Consider the following 22,059-nt stretch of genomic DNA (forward strand, 5'->3'; position numbering starts at 1 on the left):
AAGCAGGTGCACTGTGGGGAATTCCTTCCTGAAAGTGGACTTGGGAATACTTAGCTCGGTTAATTTATGTACACATACTGATGTTTTCCCTGAAGCTGAAGCCATATTTGTGTGTCCTGAGTTTCTAGGGGTTTCCGATTATCCATCACATGCTCTTTATCCTCTCCTCTCTTGACGTCTGAGCGGAGACTGAGCATGGGTAAGAGTCTTCTAGTGAGCATTTCTTGTCCCGTGGTCAATGGCATGCATTTTAGGAGGACCCCCACTCTTACAGCTTCTTTTTTCTTTCTTGCTGTGCCCTCGCCTTCAACTCTCCAGAGCCAACTTTTCCTTTCTAGAGGGAAGGCCTGTGAGCATAGGGGCAGCTGCAGCCCTTGTGAAAGGGAGCCCTGACCTAGGGAGATTATCGTAAGCATTGATGAAAACATGGGGACTTTTAAGGATATTTTAATAATCTGGATACTTGGAGTTCATTAAGTGCTTAATTAGACTTCAAATTGAGGAATTTATCTTCTACTTTTTAGTAAAATCTTACTTTCCTATATTTAACATCTTTAAAAGCTTCTGAGGCGTTCATCTTGGCTACTGCATTAATTAAGCCCTTTGACCTTTAACATCCAGCTCTACTATAAATGATGAAGAATATATGCTCCAATATTTTTATTTGGAAAGGTGTGGGATCAAATTGAATGTACCCAATGGATGTTTTTAAGCATTTAAAAAATTATTTTTAATTGCAATTTGTATTCCATATTATTTTGCATTAGTTTCAAGTGTATAGTAGAGTCCATTAGATCACTTAGTTATTTTGCCGAAATGTGGTTGAGGTGAGGGAAGACGCATTTTAGGAGTTTTTAGCCTATGGACATCCTACATTCTTATCTAAATTGCCTAGGGACCAGTGACTAAAATTATAGCAGTTGAACCAAGAAACCCTTACTTTCCTCCCAAGGGAGTACTTCCATCTGCTGCAGAATTTCTGTTTTTCGTGAGTCATCATTTCTGATTTTCTGAGTCCCTCAGGACTGTTTTTTAAACTTTGTGTGGGCTGATAGCCAGGATGGAATTTGCCTCTTAGCGGATCATCTCTAGGAACAATTCACATGCTCCCTTAATTATATCGCTAACCAATGACTTTCAATTTGTGATATAATTTTCCAACAGATTTTAAATCTTTATGCCTTGGGCTTGGGTTTCCAAGAAGAAATTATTTGTATATGTATATCATTTGTATACTTTATAGCTGCAAATTGGAATTCAAGACAATTTTAGACATGTATAGTTTTCTTCTGTTTTTCACAGTCATCAAATAAATTGATCGTACTTATTTCTGGATAAATAGAGCATTTGTGCAGGCTAAAATCTGTTCACTGAAGGACAGGTATTATATGATTATAATTATATGGGGTACCTAGAAGAGAGGCAGAGCAGACTAGAGATTACTAGCGGTCAGGGAGCAGGGAGAATGGGAGTCATTGTTTGATAGGGACAGTGTCTGTTGGGAAGATGAAAATGTTTCGGAAATAAGTGGTGGTGATGGATACACAGCCATGTGGATGCATTCAATGCCACCGAACTGTCCACTTCGAGATGGCTACAGTGCTAAACATCATATGTGTGTTTCCCACAGTTTCTTTCGACCTGTGGAACGATATGCACACACATACGTGCACGTGCCTGCATACATTTCCCAACACTCACTTACTTGTGGTTATCAATCCTTTTTCTTCTTCATGGGAGTTAGTGAAAAAAGTTTATTTTCAAACATGGAGCACTTGTCTAAATATATTACAAATACCTTATCCATAGGCTTCAAATGAAGATGATCCCCCTTTCCTAAATTATTATAGAATGTCAGTTTAAGTAGAGAACCAAAGGTAAATTGATTTTGTCATGGGGATATTTTTTTATCTTTAAGAATTTTGTCTGGCCTTCCACTCAAGGTAGAAACTTGATTTGAGTATGTGTGCAACTTTTCTTTATAATGCTCAGGAAATGCTTTGCTAGTAGGTTTATGTATTTGCTGTTAAATCAAAGACTCTTTTGTGTTGTTTCGTCATGGGAGAGGTGACATGTGGGACTAGATAGCTAGTTCTCTGATGCAGAAGGTAATTTTGAAATGAAATTCTGAAATTAAAGTGCTTTTGGATAAAAGCTACTTTTGTGGTGTAGGCCTTGGGGAATTGGTTAATTCTCTAATTGAAAGATTTAATTGAACTATAATTTAATGTTCACGCTCTCCTTATGAGGGCTGATAAGTAGTAGCTGGGTGAGCAGTGTGATCTGTTTCTGTATAATTGCTCTCAAATGATATTCAGGTCAGAGGGAAACTAAAAATGTTAAAAGTGTTCATCACTATTTGTTGGTGACTAAACAAATAAGAAGAGGAGCAGGAGAGGGGAAGGGGAAGAGGAAGAGGGAGAAGAAGGATAAGAAGGAGGAGGAGGAAGAGGAAGAGGAGGAGAAGGAAAGGAGGAGGAAGGAGAAGAAGAAAATTTCATAAAAATCGCAAACAAAATTGTTCTCTGAATATGAAAATACAAATCTATCTCAAATTTATAGTCAGCTTCCTATTTAAAAGTGAAACATGAAAGAATTAAAGATAGTGATTTTAAAATAACCTCAGGACAAGGAAACCTGGTGTCACCCCTGTCTTTGAATACCATTCTGAAAGTGCTAGGCTATGCAGACAGATGAGCTCTAAACAGATGTGTATATTGGAAAAGAAAAGGGAAAGGTAACTATTTGTGGATGATATTATTGTCTGCCTTGAAAACCTAGGAGGGTCAACCACCTTGGAGAGCAAGTAAGAGTTTAGTTACTACTGGATATTGAATTCATTTATAAAATTACATGTTTTTACTTACATATGAACAATAAACTTGTAAAACACAATGGAAATAGGATTACATTAATAGACTTCTGGCCAAGATGGAGGCATAGGTAGACATACTGTGCCTCCTTACACAACCAAAAGAAGGACAATAGCAAATTTAAAAACGAAAAATAATCAGAACTGCCAGAAAATTGAACTGTGTGGAAGTCCAACAACCAAGAAGTTAAAGGAGAAATATTCATCCAGACTGGTAGGAGGGGTGGAGACAGGCAGCTGGGCAAAGAGGACTTGTGAAAGGAGGTGGAGGCTGGTGGACACTGAGAGGCAGTGGCTTGTAGACTGGGTGGTCCTATATTTGCATGCACACAAACCTCGAGGAACAACTGGGGAGTGAGACAGACCACACAACCCAGGGCCCCAGCATGGGGAAATAAAGCCTCAAAGCCTCTGACTGAAAACACCTGTGGGGGTTGAGATGGCAGGAGAAACTCCCAGCCTCACAGGAGAGTTTGTTGGAGAGACCCACAGGGTCCTAGAATGTACACAAACCCACCTACCATGAATGAGCACCGAAAGGGCTCAGTTTGCTTGTGGGGGTAGCAGGGGAAGTGACTGGAAACTGGCAGAGGGCCGAGTAGGCAACATTGTTCCCTCTCAGACCCCTCCTCCACATATAGCATCACAACGCAGTGACGTGGGTTGCCTCACCCTGGTGAACACTTAAGGCTCCCCCTCTTACTGTGTAACAGATGTGCCGAGACAAAAAAAAAAAGGGCCCAAATGAAAGAACATATCAAAACTCTAGAAAAATACAACTAAGTGATGAAGAGATAGCCAATCTATCACATGCAGAATTCAAAACACTGGTTTCAGTGTTCAGGATGCTCACAGAATTGGTTGAATTTGGTCACAAATTAGACAAAAGAAAATAAAGGCTATGCTAAGTGAAATAAAGGAAAATGTACAGGGAACCAAACATGATGGAAAGAAAACCAGGACTCAAATCAACCATGTGGGCCAGAAGGAAGAAAGAAACATTCAACCATAATAGAATTAAGAAACAAGAATTCAAAAAATGAGGAGAAGCTTAGAAACTTCCAGGGCATCTTTAAATGTTCCAACATCTGAATCACAGGGGTGAAGAGGAGGAACAAGAAATGGAAAACTTACTTTAAAAAATAACGAAGGAGAACTTCCCCAATCTGGTAAAGGAAATAGACTTCCAGGAAGTCCAAGAAGCTCAGAGTCCCAAAGAAGTTGAACCCAAGGCAGCACACACCAAGGCACATCATAATTATATTGTCCAAGAGCACAGATAAGGAGAGAATCTTAAAAGCAGCAAGAGAAAAGGAGACAGTCACCTACAAAGGAGTGCCCATTAAGACTGTCAGCTGATTTCTCCAAAGAAACCTTCCAGGCAAGAAGGGGCTGGAAAGTATTCCAAGTTGTGAAAGGCAAGGACCTATATCCAAGATGACTCTATCCAGCAAAGCTATCATTTAGAATGGAAGGGTAGATGAAGTGCTTCCCAGATAAGCTCAAGTCAAATGAGTTCATCATCACCAAGCCCTTATTATATGAAATGTTAAAGGTACTTATCTAAGAAAAAGAAGATAAATATGAACAGTAAAATGACAACAAACTCACAATTATTAACAACCACACCTAAAGCAAAACCAAAAGAAACTAAGCAAACAACTAGAACAGGAACAGAATCCCAGAAATGGAGATCACATGAAGGGTTATCAGTGGGGGAGTGAGAGGGGAAGAGAGGGAAAAAGGTACAGAGAATAAGTAGCATAAATTGTAGGTAGAAAATAGACAAGAGGAGGTTAAGAATAGTATGGGAAATTGGAAGCCAAGGAACTTATATGTACAGCCCATGGACATGAATTAAAGGGGGGGAATGCAGGTGGGAGGGGGTGTGCGGGGTGGAGGGGAATAAAGTGGGGAAAATGTGACAACTGTAATAGCATAATCAATAAAGTATATTTAAAAATTTCCTTAATAATATAAAAAGCAATAGTGCAGTGCCTCACATATAGTAGATTTTTTAATAAATAAAATTAATAGTAATAAATTAATAAATTAATGGATAAAATATGCCAAGATCATATTTAGAAGCTTTAGAAGCCTTTAGTAATAGAAATACATACAGTATTTTTAGATGGGTAAGCAGCATTAAGATATCATTTCTCCAGTAATTATTATATAAATATGGTCTAATCCCAATGAAAAAATGTAAGGATTTTGTGTGTGGGGTGGGGAGAACAAAGAAATGTATTGAATACATATCTCTGACAATTCTGGTTTTGTTTTTTAAAAAGCATAATAGACCAGGGGGCACTGCATTACAGGTGGTAAGAGACTATGAAGTTAGAGAGCAGACCTGATGTAGAGCAAGTGTCAATGCGATGGTGCAGAGGGCCCAGGGGCTCAGTGGGTCCCGCGTCAGTCATTGCCACAGTGATCCGATGTAGATTTGAGTGCCTTCTATTTGCTCGACCTGGCCATATATTCCGGAGCAAGGCAGACAACCTGCCCACCCTCCTGGCTCTCACCGAAGTGTGCGGTCAGATGCTGGGGGCATCCTGGGAGGGGGCATGGGCTTCTTCTCTGTTCCCACCTGACCTACTATATGGGCCAGCACGTTAAGAACAGTGTTGCAGGAGAGGGGTGATGACAGCCTCCTCTGATACACTGACTGTTGAACTGAAATCCAGAGGATGAGTAGGTAGAAGAATTGGCTGAACCCCTGTGAGGTGCAGCAGTGGAACAGTAGGAAGGGGGAACCTTGCTGGAAGCCCTGCAGACCCAAGTGGCAGGTAGAGAATGCAAGAGGGTGAATGGCAGGAATTCCACATGACAGCTCCCAACCTCTGTTCTCAAGGGAGTAGGAAGCCAGCACAGGGGGGTAGGCAGGACATGAGCCGACTCTAACTCTGACGTCTGTCAGTGGTTTTAGAACAGAGGAATTAACTCAGTGTCGTGCTTCAGCCCACAGCTCCTTGCATACAGGAGTTCCTCACTCTTCTGGCCGTGTGCCACACCGTTGTTCCCGAGAAGGATGGAGATAACATCATCTACCAGGCTTCCTCCCCAGGTGAGGCCTCTTGGCCCATGTGTTCTGCTGTCCCCTTCTCTGGAGACTTGGATGTTTGCAGTTCCTTGTGGGAGATGTGGTGGTGTAGCCTGCCCTACAGAGACCCCACTATTTGCTTCTGGCCTCAGACAGTTTACAAGCTAAGGCTGTAAGGATTAAAACCATAGAAAGCTAGAGCTGGTTTCTATGGACTCCAGTAACACTTTGAGAACAGGAGGAGGCCCCAGGCCGTCATGCATTTCCTAGCAGAAGTCACATGCTAGGCAGAGCTGTCAGGAGGGAGTGAGGTTGGCTTCCTTGCTGCCCCCACCCCTTGTGGACTTTCTGACTGCCGGTGAAGCTGTGTCCCGGAGCACTAACGCTGCCCACTCTTGGTGCTCTGCGAACCCACAGTGCTGAACAAACACACTGCCTCTCTCAGAGAAGTCGTGGGAGGAACACTGCAGTTCTTCAGAGAACTTGGCTCCAATTGAGAGTAGTAGGTATATAATCCCTGTTGTCCCCAAGAATTCCTTTTAGTTCCAAGTCTTCCTGTCTAAGAGAAGTGATTCTCTCCAGCCCCTGGTGGGAGGAAGAGTGAGTGGGTACCTTCTGCACCCCAAATACACAGGAGGCCAAGCCTCTTTAACTAACTGGTGTAGGTTTTGTTAATTTGAAAAATAATACTTGCTAAGCAGAATTCTGGCATTACCAGTGCTTAGTCAATGTTTCATTAACTCTTGATTGACAGATGAAGCTGCTTTGGTTAAAGGAGCTAAAAAGCTGGGCTTCGTGTTCACAGCCAGGACGCCCTACTCAGTCATCATAGAAGCCGTGAGTGACATGCCTGGGCACCTTGCCACCTTGCAGATCACCTGCTTTTTGGAAGTCTGTGTGTTTGAAATAGCATGTCTATTATAAACATGATAGTTAATTGTCTATTTTTTTTTCTGTGAGAAACTCGGCCTGTTGAAAAACTGAGATGTTATGTGACTATATTAGCTCATTAACATTGTTTTTGCAATTGCAATAATTTTTCTCTTTTAATGGTGCTTCCCCACAAGTCAAAACCCCGATGTGAAATTATCTGTAGTAAAGAAGTTAGGAGGCCTCCTCTTTGTTCTGTAGTACTTGGGAAAACAGCTGTGGGCCCACCTGCTGCGGGGGCAGCTTCTGCAGCTCCTGTCTGCTGCCTCGGTGCCAACTGTGCTTGCACAGCAAGGCCCTTGCTCCACTGGCTTTAGTCTCCTTAGCTGGGAGAGAGGGGAATTGGCTCTTAGAATCTTTTTTATATACATGAGTTTTTATTTTTGCTAGAGTAAAGGGGTTTATGTAGTTTCCCTCACAGGAAGCCTGAGGGAGAAATTTGGTGATAGGAACAAATTTAAATCAAGAATAAGATCACACAGTGACCCTTGAGATGGGCAGCAGGGGCAGCTGATGGTCAGGACCTGCCAGGTGCATTTTACTGCAGCCTGGGTTGATGAGGGCCTGGGGGTAGTCACTGCCTTCTCTCTCCTCTGCCTTTCTCCGCCCTCAATTTGGGGACGACTCATGGATTATTATGGTTTGGGGCATTATTTATCCTTAAGTCCCTAGGCCTGTTTAATGCATTTGAAATTTGCTTATAACTTATATAATATCTTGATATTGTTCCTGACTTAGCAGTGGTACATTTTTTCTTTAGTTTATATGCAAAACCTATAAAATATTATACCTTATACAGAGTGCCCATTTCTTGACATTTTCAGTTTCCTACAGAGTACAGACATCAGCTCATACTTGTTTTTATTTTATTTATTTCATACAAACAGAAAGAATTAAGTTTAGGGAAGTGTGAAATCATTGAAGTGAAACCAGGTCCTTAGCGAATGTAGAGTTTTTTTCATAAAAGTGTTTCATAGATGTAGTCTTCTTCCCCTTCATTTCTGAGGAGGCTTCTATTTAGGACTTCGGACAAGGTGTTTGGTTGTGTGCTCTGTTGTGTGGGTGTTTGCACTGTAGCAGTGGGATTGTGAGGCGGTGTGGACCGTCCGGGCTCAGTCCGGGAGACAGGGAGAGGATGGCTGCCTCTGCTCTGCTCACACCGCCAGGCGTTAGTAAGGGGGGCGAGAGAGCCAGGTGACGCCATTGTCATCACTGTGTTAGATGCAGATGAAAAGCCGTTGATACTCCTTGATCATTTTATTAAACTATTAAGGCCATATTTCTGAGAGTAAAAATGACTACCTGATTAAGATTTATAAGTAATAGTAAGTTTTAAAATCCTATTTAACCATTAATATCAAGATATTATCAAACCACAAATTCTTGAGTTGGTTAATGGCTATTTACATGATATGGCCTCACTGACCATCTTAGCAACCCACGGGAGTGGTTGGTGTAACAGCAGTGCAAAGAGGGCCCCCGCCAGTCACAGTGCTAGTGCCAGGGGCTAACCATGGGCGCAGAGGTCTGATGAAGCTGGGATGGGCTGAGCTCCCCTGTGTCAGTCAGGTACTTGTAATTTGCATGTTACTTCATTTTTTTCCTCTTCAAGCTAGGGGACAAGTGCTATCACCACTTATAAGAAAGTCACACATTTGGTGGAGAAATTGATCTCCAACTCCAATCTGTTGAACTCCAAAGCCCATGTTATTTTCACTGTGATGTATTGGGGAAATAGAAACAAAATTTAATTAAAAAGTTTGAAAATGGTCATCTGAAATATTCTGGGAAAAAATGACAGTATTGAAGTTCTAACTTTGAAGAACCTGAAGCAAAGGACATCTGATTAATTGCCCTAAAATCTGATGCTGATTCATAATTCCTTATTTCTGAATCTAAAATCCAAGGAGCTTTAAATTCCAATTTTTTTCCTAAATTTAGGACATGAGCACGTGGCAACTAACCCTAACCAGAGCTGACGTGAGGCTACTTATGTTCTTTATGAATCTCAGTGTGAATAGTCATGTTTTGCTGAACAAAATTGATGTGTGGTGTTACAGGACGTTACCCTGGGGATGTTATGATGTACACATATATTTCTATAAAATGTGTTAAATTCTGAATTCGCAAGTGTAACTGGCCCCAGGGTTTCAGATGAGCCTGTCTAGCTTGTGTCTTTTATTTTCATGTCTTGGAAGTGGCTATGCAGCCAAACGAACTGGAGAAAAATGAGAAGCTCCTACCAGAAGGGGGAGCTATGACCCAACTAAACTGTACCGGAAAAAAGTACCAGCCGACAAAGCTTTTGCAGAGATAGAGGAATGAAAAGTGAATGAGAGGAAGGGGGAGGGAGAGGGAGGGAAGGGGAGAGGTTTAGTACTGGGGAGACAGTTGTTTTGAGAATTTATTACTTTGCATCTCAGGTAAGAGCCTGTTTTTCTTTCTTTAGATGGGACAGGAACAGACATTTGGAATCCTTAATGTCCTGGAATTTTCTAGGTATGTTTGTATTTCATGCACTTGAAATAAAATATATAATATATAATATAATACATAAATATATAAAGTATATATATTTATATTTTATATATTTTATATGTATAAAATAACTTGATCAGTGTGTTTGATTAAATATAGTACTTAAGTGTTAAATATAGTAAATGTATTTCTACAAGCCTTCTTCTCCCTGGAATTTGTGACTTTCATTAGAGAAAGCAAAGTAGGTATATTTTCCTTCTTTCCATTGTTTTTCCCAGATGAAATGTTATACTTCCATATCCTTCTTTTTCTTTAGATTTCCAGAACCTGGTATTCTTGTCAGCAACCGCAGACACGTCTGCATAGTTCAGAGTATGGAATGAGGGCATTGCTTCTTCTGGCTTTCCCAGGCCGGCCGGAGCACTCCCGTGGGGATCTGGGAAGCATCCCTCTGCAGGCTTGGTCCGCGCAGGGCAGTGCTCCTGAGTGTGTTTGGGCTCAGTCCTCGCCCTGTCGCCCTGTCGTTTACCTTAAGACCTGAAACATCTTGTTGGATTGCTTGTTTCCCTCGTTTATTCATGATTTGTTGTAAATACACCTTAATTTTTGATTTTTCTCTCCTCCTTAACATTGAACTGTCCATACTAGAGCAAGGTTCTGTTTCTGCCTCCAAAGTATCTTTTCTTATCATTAAGATCAGGTGGGTTTTTCAATGACCTTTGTCAAATCATTCCCAAACTGTTTACTCTGTCTGCTTTATAAGCTGTTTGAAAAAGATCACTTTTTTGCCCTTTTTTAAGGAAATGCTTTCTAGCCCTACTCTTTAGTTTTAGGACCACATAATAGAACTTTGGATCGGGAGGACTTAGGGTTGAGCGTTCAGTGGGAGAGAGGGATGGTTGGTAACAGTAGTAGTTCACGCAGGGGACAAGTTTGTTTGTGGAGGCGAGGCACATACTAAATCTCTCTCCAGGCTTTTTGTGCCCCCTCTCTCGTTGGCGTCCTGGAAACTGCTGCTGTGTGGCCGAATTAACTGGGGCCAGCAGTTACTGGAAGGATGAAGAGGAGAAAGGGGAGTTAGGTAAACACAGGTGAATATGGATGGAGATATGAAGATGTATTAAAAAAACTTATGGGAGAATAAGAGGGAGCAGAAAATCATTTATGGTTGTGAAACAGAACCACTCTGGGTTCGATTCCTTTAGGTTCTATTGCCTGCTGCTGAAAAACCGTGACTCCCAATGCCAGAGTCTTATGGAAAGGAAAGGAACTGTTTGTTTAGAAATTGGGCAGATTCAGAGTAATGGCAGAATTCTGCTGTTACATCCCTCTTCCTTCAGAAACAAACACACATACACAAAAAACACCCATAATCACACAGGCCTGCCTCCCCTTGCCAAACCAGGCCAGTCAGAGGTACCATCTCTCAGGAAGAGAAACGGTAATCTGTAGCTTAGCATTCCCCTGGTGTCAGTTCAGCATTCCCGGCTTCTCCCAGTAACCTGTGCTCAGCTAGGCTCGGGCTCTTTATCCAGAACCACAGGGTCCCTCCTCATGATGGGCTGGTGGGGGTCCTTCTGTGTCCTCTCAAACCACGTGGCCAAGACATGCTTCTCTGCTCCCCAGCCACATGGTCAAGAGAGAGCATGGCTGCCCCACACTTGGGTTTAAATCCCGGCATGGATCTTCCTCTGTAACCCCATTTCCGACTCCTCTCACAAAGGCTTACACCTACTAGTACTCTGGTTTCTTCTGCCTTTCTCAGCTGCCATTGTTAGTCCAGGCAGGCTCCTCCCCATGATGTAGGAACCGCCTTCCTGTTTCTCCTTCAGGGGTAGCACCTGGGGGACCGCCTCCAGGCTGCATCTTGGGTTAGTTTCCCCCATCTCTCTGGCTCAGAGAGGTGGCCACAGACTATTAGCATCACTAAAACTCCGGCCAAGTTCTTTAGGTGTGCAAAGTAACTCTCAATGGGCTGCTCTTCTCCTTCCCCTAAGCCAGGTTTGTGGGGGGTTTCCCTGTTTTGGGGGACCCCTAGCTCAGCACCCTATTTTAGTTATAGCTGTGGCTCTATTTCATTTTAGTTGACTCATCTTTTTCCAGATGCCACTTAATCACATCTTTGAAATAGTTGGTGGCAACCTGGCTTTACACAGAAATGGAAGTGTGGGGTGAATAACTTTGCTCCAGAACACCTGGCCACAAGGCAGCTGAGAGAGAAATCAAATCCCGATCAGAGAGAGTGCTATGGGATAGGATGTGGGAATTTCTACCAAGCTACAGAGATAGTAGTGCCCTCTGGTCTTAGGAGCTTACAGTCCATTGGAAGTCGCCTTATTGAAAGGCCAAAGAGATGGGAGTCGGGGCCCTCTGTAAGTGGACTGTGTTTCAGGAGGATGGAATGTTGTCTGCAAAAGCTTGGGGCTGGAGGACTAGGGAAGGAGAACAGTGAGTCTCTGGGTGAGCTCGAAGCCTGGTGTGTCCTGTGACGGGTGTCCTGTGGGAATGAGGGGAGGCTGCAGAGCTGGCAGCAGATCAACAAAGAAGAGTGGGGAGCCACCGAAGGCGAGTGAGTGAGGGTGGGTCAGGGTGAAAAGTGGATGAGGATGCGTCCACGTCAGAGTAGGGGGAGGAGTGAGAGTGCACCTCAGTGTTCAGTTAGGGGTGTTCTGTGAGTTGGTATTTTTTTTACTCCTGTTAAAAGAAGACACAATGAGGAACTTTTGAATTAGGTGAATTTGTAGTGAACCTTCTTCACTTTATTCTTACTGGGCAGGGTACTTAATATTTCTGAGCTACAAAATAAAGAGAATTAGTTTTATAGAGTATTGGCAGAAGTGCTCAAATTCTCTGTTGTGGTGCCTTCTACTATAAATAGCTATACTAGTGAGTTTTTATGGCAGGGAAAGGAACAGATTTTTGTCCCTTATATGTAAATAAAAAGAGTAGGAGATATACAATTAAAGTCCAACTTTGAGGGAAAAAGTAGCGATCAATGGAGCTTGGTCATTTGGGGGACACCTTTTAATTTGTTTGGTGTTTAATCACAGTACCTGGGTGCTCTAAAGCAGGCCAATGAGAGTTTTTCTTTCCTTTTCTTTTTTTCACTCCTACAGTGACAGAAAAAGAATGTCTGTAATTGTTCGAACTCCTTCAGGACAACTCCGACTCTATTGTAAAGGGGCTGTAAGTACTAAATTCTACATAGCACAGAGTTCCTGGCAGCTGCTTTGTTAATCTGCTGCTTTTCCTGACTGCTCTCCCAGTCACTCCCTGGTGGTTTGCCCAGGGCCGAAATCTTGCAGGTCAGCCATCACGTTAACTTAGCAGTGAAAGCCCGCTGAAGGTAATGGCGGGGTGACTCAGGGTGGCAGAGGTGGTCAGTGAAGAGCTTCCTTAGAGACAACAGCTGGTTTCAGAAACAGCAACTTGCTGTGTGATGGAAAATTCTGGGAGTGTGAATCCTGATTCCAGTGTTACCACTATTTTGTGGTGACTTTGGGAAGATAAAGTAATTTGTGATAATCTTTATATATACACAGGGTGGGGCCAAAGTAGGTAAGTTTATAATTGTTCATATAGAAAAAGACACTCAGGTTATGCTTATTACAACAGCTTTATTAATTCTGTGTTGTGTGCTCACAACGATAAACTTTCTGCCCCACGCTGTATGATTATATATATGAAAATCGGGTGTGTGTATATACGTTTATATATATGATTGATGTTTCTCTCTCTCGTCAATGTCTCTCCCTCTTTCACACTTTCTTTCTCTCTCTCTCTCCCCTCCTACCTCTCTCTAAAATGAATAAAAACATATCTTCTGATGAGGATTAAAAAAATCTAAATGTATTATCTTTAAGGAAAGATGTTATTGTGTTTAAGCCTGATTGTGAAACTATATCCTGTTAAATTATGATCCTATGTGTTGAGGGAAAGAATTATTAAGCTCATTTTATGAGCCTGTGTCAAGAACATGAAGTTGAAAATCTTAATATTCACCAGTTGTGGGGAGAAGCTCTACCTTATTTGAGGACACTGCCACTAGAGCTTTTTAAAAAATATGTAATGCATGTGAATACTGAAGGTATTTTATCTGGACCCATTAAAGAATTCTGTGTTTACAGTAACAACTGAAATCAAGGTCACCTAGATTATGTTCTCACATGATGTGCTTTTTACACTTTTTGTTTGTTTATTTGCCATTGGGTTCTAAACACCACAGCAGACGCAGACAGGCAGCGAGGGTGACGCAGAGGAGGCTGTAACTACAAACAGTGTGACTGTGGAAATGCGGCAGTGGTGGCTTTTATTCTTATAGGATTTAATCCTCTTCAACCTGCTCCCAAACCAAATTAGATTTCTTTAAAATAAAATTATGCCCTAAAACTGTACAGTTTAAAACACTTTTGATGGACCATCTGTGTCATCCAGTCCCCCGGCTCTGCTTGTCAATCAGGGCCATGGTCAGAGGGCGGTGAGCTGCTTCACACCCCCGAGTTTCTCAGCTGAACCGGTTCAATGCCTGATGGGCTGTGTCCTCCCTGGTTCCGAGCTTCTGCGGGGCCAAGAAGCAGAGTGAACTTGAGCAACTAGGACCTGTGTTTTACCCCTCCCACTTCTGCATAAAGGTATTTTAAACGTTGGAATAAGCCATGAAAATTTGGGAGAGTGTAACACCATTGTGTCCTGGATTATTCTCCTGACACCGATGGTCCTTCCCCAACATGTTGTTTTTTATGTTAATTTTTTTAAATTTTAGTTTTCAATTGCAGTTGACATTCAATTTTATTTTATATTAGTTCTGGTATACAGAATAGTGGTTAGACAATTATGTGATTTACAAAGTGATCCGCTCATAATTCTAGCACCCACTGGCACCTTCCGCAGTCATGATACTACTGACCGTATTCCCTCTGCAGCACTTCACATCCCTGCTACCGTTTTTATTTTGACACATTCACACTCAATTTGTGCTCCAGGGCTCATGGCTGAATCCAGCAGCTAAGAACTATTTTTCTACTTGCCCATTCAATACTCAAGTGCACAGAAAATAAACACCATTGAAAACAAAACTGTGTTTACAGTGCTGACTGGGTTTGCCTATGGGTTTGCCAGTCACAGTGTCCCCTTATTTTACAGGACAATGTAATTTTTAAGAGACTTTCAAAAGACTCCAAATACATGGAGGAAACATTATGCCATCTGGAATATTTTGCCACGGAAGGTAAGTGACATTTGGAAATATTATTTTTAACCACCACCGAAGTTGTACTTTCAAGGGTCTATGACTGGTGCCTGGGTTAGCAGTCATGTTCCGAGCACACATGTCATGTTGTGCTTGGCTGGCCTCACAGAAGCGTTCTTCTCTCACTTGAACTCCTGTGCCCATCCTCCTCACTCTGTGCCCGTGGCAGTGACAAGATACGTGGCAAGTCCCGTACTCGGTCACCAACACATGACTCTGCTGGCTCAGAACCAGCAGGACGGAGGGAAAGGGCAGGCCAGCTCGCACTGTGCCGCATCAGCTTGTAGCTGTGGTTCCCTTTCTTGGAAAACTCGTGTTGTTATTTTCCTATTCCTCTCTGGTTGTCCTATGACACTGGCTTGCCCATTGGGAGGGGTGCAGAGGAGGCCAATGACTGTAGGTAATAGCTCCCTGAGCTGTAGTGGAACAGGAAAGGAGTCCTCTGGAAGGCTTTAAAGAACACTGATGCTGTTACAGAACAAACAAGGGGTGCCTGGGACGATATACTATTACCGAAAGGAACCCCCAGGTCTGTTATGTCCACTGTCTATAGGAAAGATGTCTCTCAATGCCAGAGATTTGTGAAAAGGAAAGGAAATGTTTATTTAATGCTATACAAACTTAATGTAGTGACCTAATGTCTTCATCAAAACCACAAAGTCCCTTAAAACACCCACAAACAGACGCAGTCCTTCCTTCCCCCTTTGCCCAGGCCAGAGTACCATATCTCAGGAAAGGAAATAGAAGTCCTTGGCTCACGTAGCCCTCAGTTCTTCCCAGTAATCCGTCTTGACTGGGAGACCTCCCTGGGTTCCTGGCACCTTCAGCTGTATCGCTGGGATCTCTGCTAAAGCTGGGTGGTGGTTCCCCCTTCTAAAGCTGCGGGGGTCCCCACTCTGGCAAAGGCACGTGGTCCTCTCTCCACTGCTCCAGCCGAGTGGTCCTCTTTCCCAGGACCAGTGGAGTCCCCACTCAGCCAAAGCCAGGTGCTTTTCTCCTCAGTGGCTGCCATGTCTGGGTTTAAATCCCCACGCCAATCTTCCTCCGTAGCCCCATTTCCGACTCCTCCCACACTTGGCCACACTTGCCCTCAATCTGCTGTCCTTTCCAGCTTTTCTGGTCGCCATTGTGGGTCTGGGCAGGTGTGATTCCATGTCATGGATCCAATCTTCTCTGAGCTCCCGTGCAGGCGCTGTAACTCGGGGGACCTGCCCCCCAGTCACATCTTGGGTGTGAGAGTCCCTTTCCATCCCCCTGGCCCAGAGCATGGCCATAGCTATTTAGCATATCTAAGTGACCAGCTGAAGGCTATAGGTATGTTAAATGACTATGCCATGGATGAGCTGCAAAGCTGCCCTGCATGTTCTTGCCCTGTGTGCCCCTTCCCCCAACTCACCTGTGGGGAAAGGCGTGAAGACATCTTAGAATCTCCTGGATACCTTGAGTTCTGGACCTCATTTCAAATGCCCATTTGGGGTCCCCCCTCTTGGCTTCACCCTGTAATAATGCCAGGTTTTCCTGTGAGTCAATGTGATGAAAGCTGGAGCCTTGCTTAAGTGCTTAAGTGTTGACTGCTGCTTTCTCTTCATGTGTTCCTAAGGCTGCATGCAGGCACGTAGGTGCACCCTCAGGCACACACACACACAGCACACACAACAGCTTGAAAGTCCAGATCTTTCACAGGGGTGCACACTGGGCTATTATTGCTGTCTCAAAGTGTACCTCCTGCCACTTCCACTTGCTGACACCTGCTTCTGTGCATATAAAGATGGATCCTGTGCAGCTCCTGTACTTCTCCACTGTGGGGCTAACTCTCATGGCTTCTCGTGTACTCTCAAACTTATAGGAAAGGTGGTTTATATTAAAATACTGTAGAGCCCTGGCTGGTGTGGCTTAGTTGGTTGGAGTGTTGTCCCATAACCAAACATTGAGGGTTTGATTCACGATCAGTGTGTTACAGAATAGACCCGGGGCTGGAGTGCGAATGATATGCTATTACTGAATGGATCCACCCTTGTGCTGCAGGGGTACCCCCCCACACTAGGTTCTCCTTGCCTACCTCCAGAGAAAGACATCTCTCAATGCCAGAGATTGGTGAAAAGGAAAGGAATTATTTATTTAAAAAGTTATACAGACTTAGAGCAATGATGTAATGTCTTCATTAAAAATACTGAAGTCCTTTAGAATACCCACAAACTCACAGTCCTTCCTTCTCCCTCTGCCCAGTCTGGGGTACCGTATCTCAGGAAAAGAAGTAGAGGTCCATGGTTCAGGCAGCCCCTCGGTTCTGGCACCATCAGCAGTGTTGCCACTGTAATTTCCAGTTAATCCAAAACCACGTGGCACCTTTGCATGGCCCACCAGAAAGAATTCTTTCACCCCTTTTCTTCCAGGAAAAGTCTCTCCTGCTTCCTAAGTTATGTGGCAAAAAGGGAGCACCCCAAAGCCATATAGTCCTGACTCTCGCCAAAGCCGAGTGGTCCCAAAAAGCCCCAGCATGGCTGCCATGCCTGGCTTTACATCCCATTGCCAATCTTTCTCTGCAGCCCCATTTTTGACTACTCCCACAATCGGTTACAACTGCCAGCATTCCTGTATTCGTTCAGCTTTACTGGGCTGCCATAGTAAGTCTGGGCAGGCGTGGCTCCATGTCATGGAGCCAGTCATCTCCAAGCTCTCACGCAGGCACTGTATCCAGAGGGAGTTGCCTCCCAGTTGCATTATGGGTTGATGTCACTCCCATCCCCTTGGCTCAAAGCATGGCTACAGTGATTTAACATATCCATGAAACCAGTTAAAGGTTGTAGATATGTTAAATGACTGTTCTAGAGGTTATCTGCAAAACCGTTGCTATTCAAAACAACTCTCCATGGCTCTGCTCCATGTGTCCCATCCTCCAACTCAGACTTCTGGGGGTGAGGGCATTCTATATATATATATATATATTTTTTTTTTTTTTCCCTAACATTTCCTGGACACCCTGAGTTCTGGACCCCATTACAAATCCCAGTGGGCCATGATCACATGCAATTACCTTGGCTTCTCCCTGTTACAAGTGCACATACCTTGGTTGTGGGTTTGATCCTTGGTCTAGGCATGTGCAATTACTGGTGAGGGCATGTGCAGGACACAACCAACTGATGCTTCTCTCTGACATCAATGTTTCTCTCTCTTTAAACATGCAACGAAAAAAATCATCTGATGAGGATTTTAAAAAGTTAAAATACAGTAGAGTTGTTTTTAAATTTTCTTTTTAGATTTGTGAAAGGAAATTAGAATTAGAGTTGAATTAGAGTGACTGAAAACAGCTGGTTTCTTAAAAATTTTTGAGCATGCTGGTATAAAATGGAGCCACATGGTGTTAGCTAGGAGATACAGGATCCTGCTTGTCCCTGTCACTAGTGGCATCATTGGGATACACTGTGGCTGTGTTTCAGGCTTGCGGACTCTCTGTGTGGCTTACGCTGACCTCTCTGAGAATGAGTATGAGGAGTGGCTGAAAGTCTACCAAGAAGCCAGCACCATATTGAAAGACAGAGCTCAGCGGCTAGAGGAGTGTTATGAAATCATTGAGAAGGTAATTGTATGTGATCATGTCCTTAATGCCCACGAGGGGCTTACTCACCTATTGAACAAAGTCTTTGAATTGGCATCCTTTTGCTATAGAGTGATGTTCTCTTTTCTGGTAAGTTTCTTAACCATTAACTTTTAATCCTTTCTTACTTTGTTTTAAGAACCACATAGTTTTTATGGACTATCTGTGGTCTAGCTACCCTCAGCTAAACATTAGTGATATCTTAAGAAGTCTTAGGTCAAAACAACATGAGGGATTTTCTGGGTTTGCCTAAGATTAGGCTTAACAAGATGAGCTTGCCCCTATTGAGTTATGTCAGCAACCAGAATTCATAGGCTGATTGGACATTGTACATGCTAAGAATTTTCACACCTATTTATTAGTGTTCCACTAATTTTACACTTTGCCATTGCTAGTCCATATTGCCTATTTTCATTTTTTTGTTGTTGTTGTTTTATCTCAAGACATTAGGTAGCATTCCACATATTGGAGTCCCTCTGTTAAAGGGTAAAATACAACTGAGTAAATTTGAAGATCTGATTGGCTTTACTAAGCAAGTCATAAATGGGGTAGCATCCCATCTAGTAACTAGAAGGGCTCTCTGAAGGGTTATACAAATAGGTTTTTATAGGCAGAGGATGTGTCAGGGGAGCTATTAACAAAAGAAAAGAAGGGATTATTTTTAGGCTAGGTCATCTTTTGTTGGGAAGGGATTGGCAGGGGGGTTATTAGGCAGATTACCTCACTAGTATTTCTCAGGAAATTCCAGACTGATTGGTTTAAAATTTCATTCCTACGAGAGGCTGAAACTGCAATTAAGTTAGTTATTAAGTTTTGGTTTAGTGACATGGCTTAGTGATAGTGACTCCATTTTGGCCTGTAGTGTTTTTTTCTTTTTTCTTTATTTTAACATCTCAAATCTGGGAGTACATTTCAGCTTTTTCTGTTTCATATCAGCAACCATCTGTCCAGTTTTCAGTTTCTTGTGACTGAAATTATTACTTGATTGCTTTTTTCACTCCTTTTTATGTGCGTGTGTGTGGGGGGGTCGTCTTTGTTTATTTATTTCCCCTTTGCGTTTTTATACTCAGTTTTTGAGTTTTGTATTCACTTGTCATGCTCATGGAATTTGAGTGAGAGTAGACCTGAACTCAAATGTTCATTTGCCCTGCTTTACTGGAAATATCCCAGGTTCCTTTTAGAGTGAGAAAAAAGTGACTAAATAGGTGACTTGAACATTCAGAGTCAGGCATACATGGCGGTTGTTCAAGAGATACTTGGATTTTTTAATCAGTTGAATCAGTTCCAGGTAAGCTCAGTTTTTTTTTAAATCAATGCATTTGTTTTTCTCATGTTTTAAATATAACATAATACTTGAGTCATTTGTGGAGTGATAGGGGAAGGTCATGTACTATTACTATCCTCGGGATAAGTGGCCCATGTGTTCTCCTTCCAGGTTATTTCTGTTCCAAGGTGCCCATGTACCAAGAAATGAATGATGAGTAGTGGGCTGCCTGTGTGCGTGGAGAGGTTCTAACATGGGGAATAGCTTTGAATAGCTACCCTAGATATTATTAATGAGATATCTCGGATATCACACACATCTAGACATCATTAACTATATGCAAAGGCTTCGTGTAGAGGAAATATGATAATTGTCTCAGAACATTTTGATTGCCTTTCTTTTGTCAGAGTTTTGTCATAAATGCTGCTCTCAAGTATGTTCCAATCTTTAATTGAACATATTTTTCAATCTAGAACTTACTGTTACTTGGAGCCACAGCCATAGAAGATCGCCTTCAAGCAGGTGTTCCAGAAACCATAGCCACTCTGTTGAAGGCAGAAATTAAAATATGGGTGTTGACAGGAGACAAACAAGAAACTGCAATTAATATAGGTAATTAATTTTATAATAATACTCCAATGTTGGTTTTTGTGTTGTTTTAAAGTGTCTTGTCAAGTGCCTAAGGGTCCCTCAAATGCACTGAAGATTATATTTTATAAAACTCTTCATTCTAAGGTCATGAAAATTTTACTGAAATAAAATGAAGATGGTCTTATGAGCATTATCTGCCCTTTAAAAACATTAAAACTTGTATTGGTGGAAGTGGGGTTCTTGCACTGTCTAAAGCACAGGTGGCAAACATGAGGCCCGTGGGCCGAATCCAGCCCTCCACCTTGTTTATCCAGCCTGGCACCTTGTTTCTACCCATTGGCAGCGCCCAGTTCCTTGTCCCTAGTTAAGGAGTAGTTACATTTGCACAGTCCTAAAATTACATTTGGCCCTTTGAAGGCAACCGTGAGGCTGATGTGGCCCTGAGTGAAAATGAGTGTGACACTCCTGGTCTAAAGGAAAAGATTTCCTGAGACCTGCTAGGAGGCTGTGGCTCTATGGTTTGGTTTATTGATGATGTACAATTAAGGGGGTTCCCCTCCTGACTTCCCATCTCTGTCCATCTTGCCATGTAAGAAGTCCAGTCTTGTCTTCAATAGGGCTAGAATGAAGGCCACTGCCCAGAGCTTCTGCTCCATATTAAAGTACGGTCCACTGGCTGAAAGAAGATGAAGGGATTAGTAAAAGTATATGTATGCATGGCCCATGGACATGGACATTGACTGTATATGTATGTGTGGAGATTGACTACGTGAGTGGGCATAGGCTGGGCGGAGGGGGCCACAGGAGAATTGGGACAACTGCAATGGCATAAACAATAAAATATTTAAAAATAAAAAAATCACTGCTATTAACATTGGGGTGCATAGGTTCTTTTGAATTGGTGTTTCAGGGTTCTTAGAATATAAACCCAGCAGTGGAATTGCTGGGTCAAAAGGAAGTTTCATTTTTAGTTTTTGGAGGAAACTCTGTACTGTTTTCCATAGTGGCTGCACCAGTCTGCATTCCCTCCAATAGTGCACTAGGGTTCCCTTTTCTCCACAACCTCACCAATACTTGTTGTTTATTGATTTGTTAATGATGGCCATTCTGACAGGTGTGAGGTGGTATCTCATTGTGATTTTAATTTGCATTGCTCTAATGGCTAGTGATGCTGAGCATCCTTTCATATGTCTCTGGGCCCTCTGTATGTTCTCCTTGGAGAAGTGCCTGTTCATGTCCTTTGCCCATTTTTTAATTGGATTGCTTGTCTTCCTGGAGTGGAGTCCTGTGAGTTCTTTATGTATTTTGGAGACCAAACCCTCGTCCGAGGTATCATTGGCAAGTACATTTTCCCATACAGTTGGTTCCCTTTTCATTTTGCTGATGTTTTCTTTGGCTGTGCAGAAACCTTTTAATTTGATGTAGTCCCATTTGTTTCTTCTTTCCTTTATATCCATTCCTCTAGCAAGGAACATGTATAAAGAACCCATGGACAAAGACAACAGTGGAGGGGAGGATTGAATGTGGGAGGTGGGGATGGGTAGGGCACGGGAGAGTAATGGTGGGGGGGAATGAAGACAACTTTAATTGAAAAATAATTTAAAAAAAGAGGTAGAAAAAAGTACAATCCAGTCCAGCATCAGTCTAGCTTAGCATGTGTTTCCAGCTGTGGTGTATTGCTATGGTTTGGGATTCAGGCTGCCTCCTAGAGGCCATGGAGAGAACAGGTGCATGCAATGTGTCAGTGTGCATCACAAGCAAGAGAAAGCACTTCCTTGTTCCCCTGGGGTTGCATCCAGAAGCTTGGGTTTGGGATGGACCAGGTGCTTTCTCAAAATGACTAATCTACTTCCCAAGATTTTTGTGGGCTTTGGAAGGGTCTTTCCGCATGTTAGACTGACATGCCTCTATGGTCTGGCACCTCTCCTACATTCCCCAACAATCTGGTACCAGAGCGGAGAAGGGAGGAGTGTGAATGCCCTTGGTGGAGCAATGCTGTGGTCCCCTGGAGTGTGAAAAAGCTGTAGCTTACTGGTGA

The 22,059-nt window shown here is 42.7% G+C and overlaps 1 protein-coding gene across 3 annotated transcripts in view; it reads left to right on the forward strand.

The window, feature by feature from the left end:
- The window catches only part of ATP8A2 (ATPase phospholipid transporting 8A2), a 572,378-nt gene that overhangs the window by 159,313 nt on the left and 391,006 nt on the right, over positions 1–22,059 (forward strand). For all 3 annotated transcript variants that reach the window (XM_036018338.1, XM_036018340.1, XM_036018339.1), the window contains exons 17-23: positions 5,834–5,939; positions 6,670–6,752; positions 9,295–9,344; positions 12,440–12,509; positions 14,466–14,550; positions 18,009–18,148; positions 19,904–20,042. In XM_036018338.1, the coding sequence (XP_035874231.1) occupies positions 5,834–5,939; positions 6,670–6,752; positions 9,295–9,344; positions 12,440–12,509; positions 14,466–14,550; positions 18,009–18,148; positions 19,904–20,042 (673 nt within the window). The remainder of the gene's footprint in view (positions 1–5,833; positions 5,940–6,669; positions 6,753–9,294; positions 9,345–12,439; positions 12,510–14,465; positions 14,551–18,008; positions 18,149–19,903; positions 20,043–22,059) is intronic.

This window comes from Phyllostomus discolor, chromosome 2 (assembly GCF_004126475.2).
Source record: "Phyllostomus discolor isolate MPI-MPIP mPhyDis1 chromosome 2, mPhyDis1.pri.v3, whole genome shotgun sequence".
Taxonomy (NCBI): domain Eukaryota; kingdom Metazoa; phylum Chordata; class Mammalia; order Chiroptera; family Phyllostomidae; genus Phyllostomus; species Phyllostomus discolor.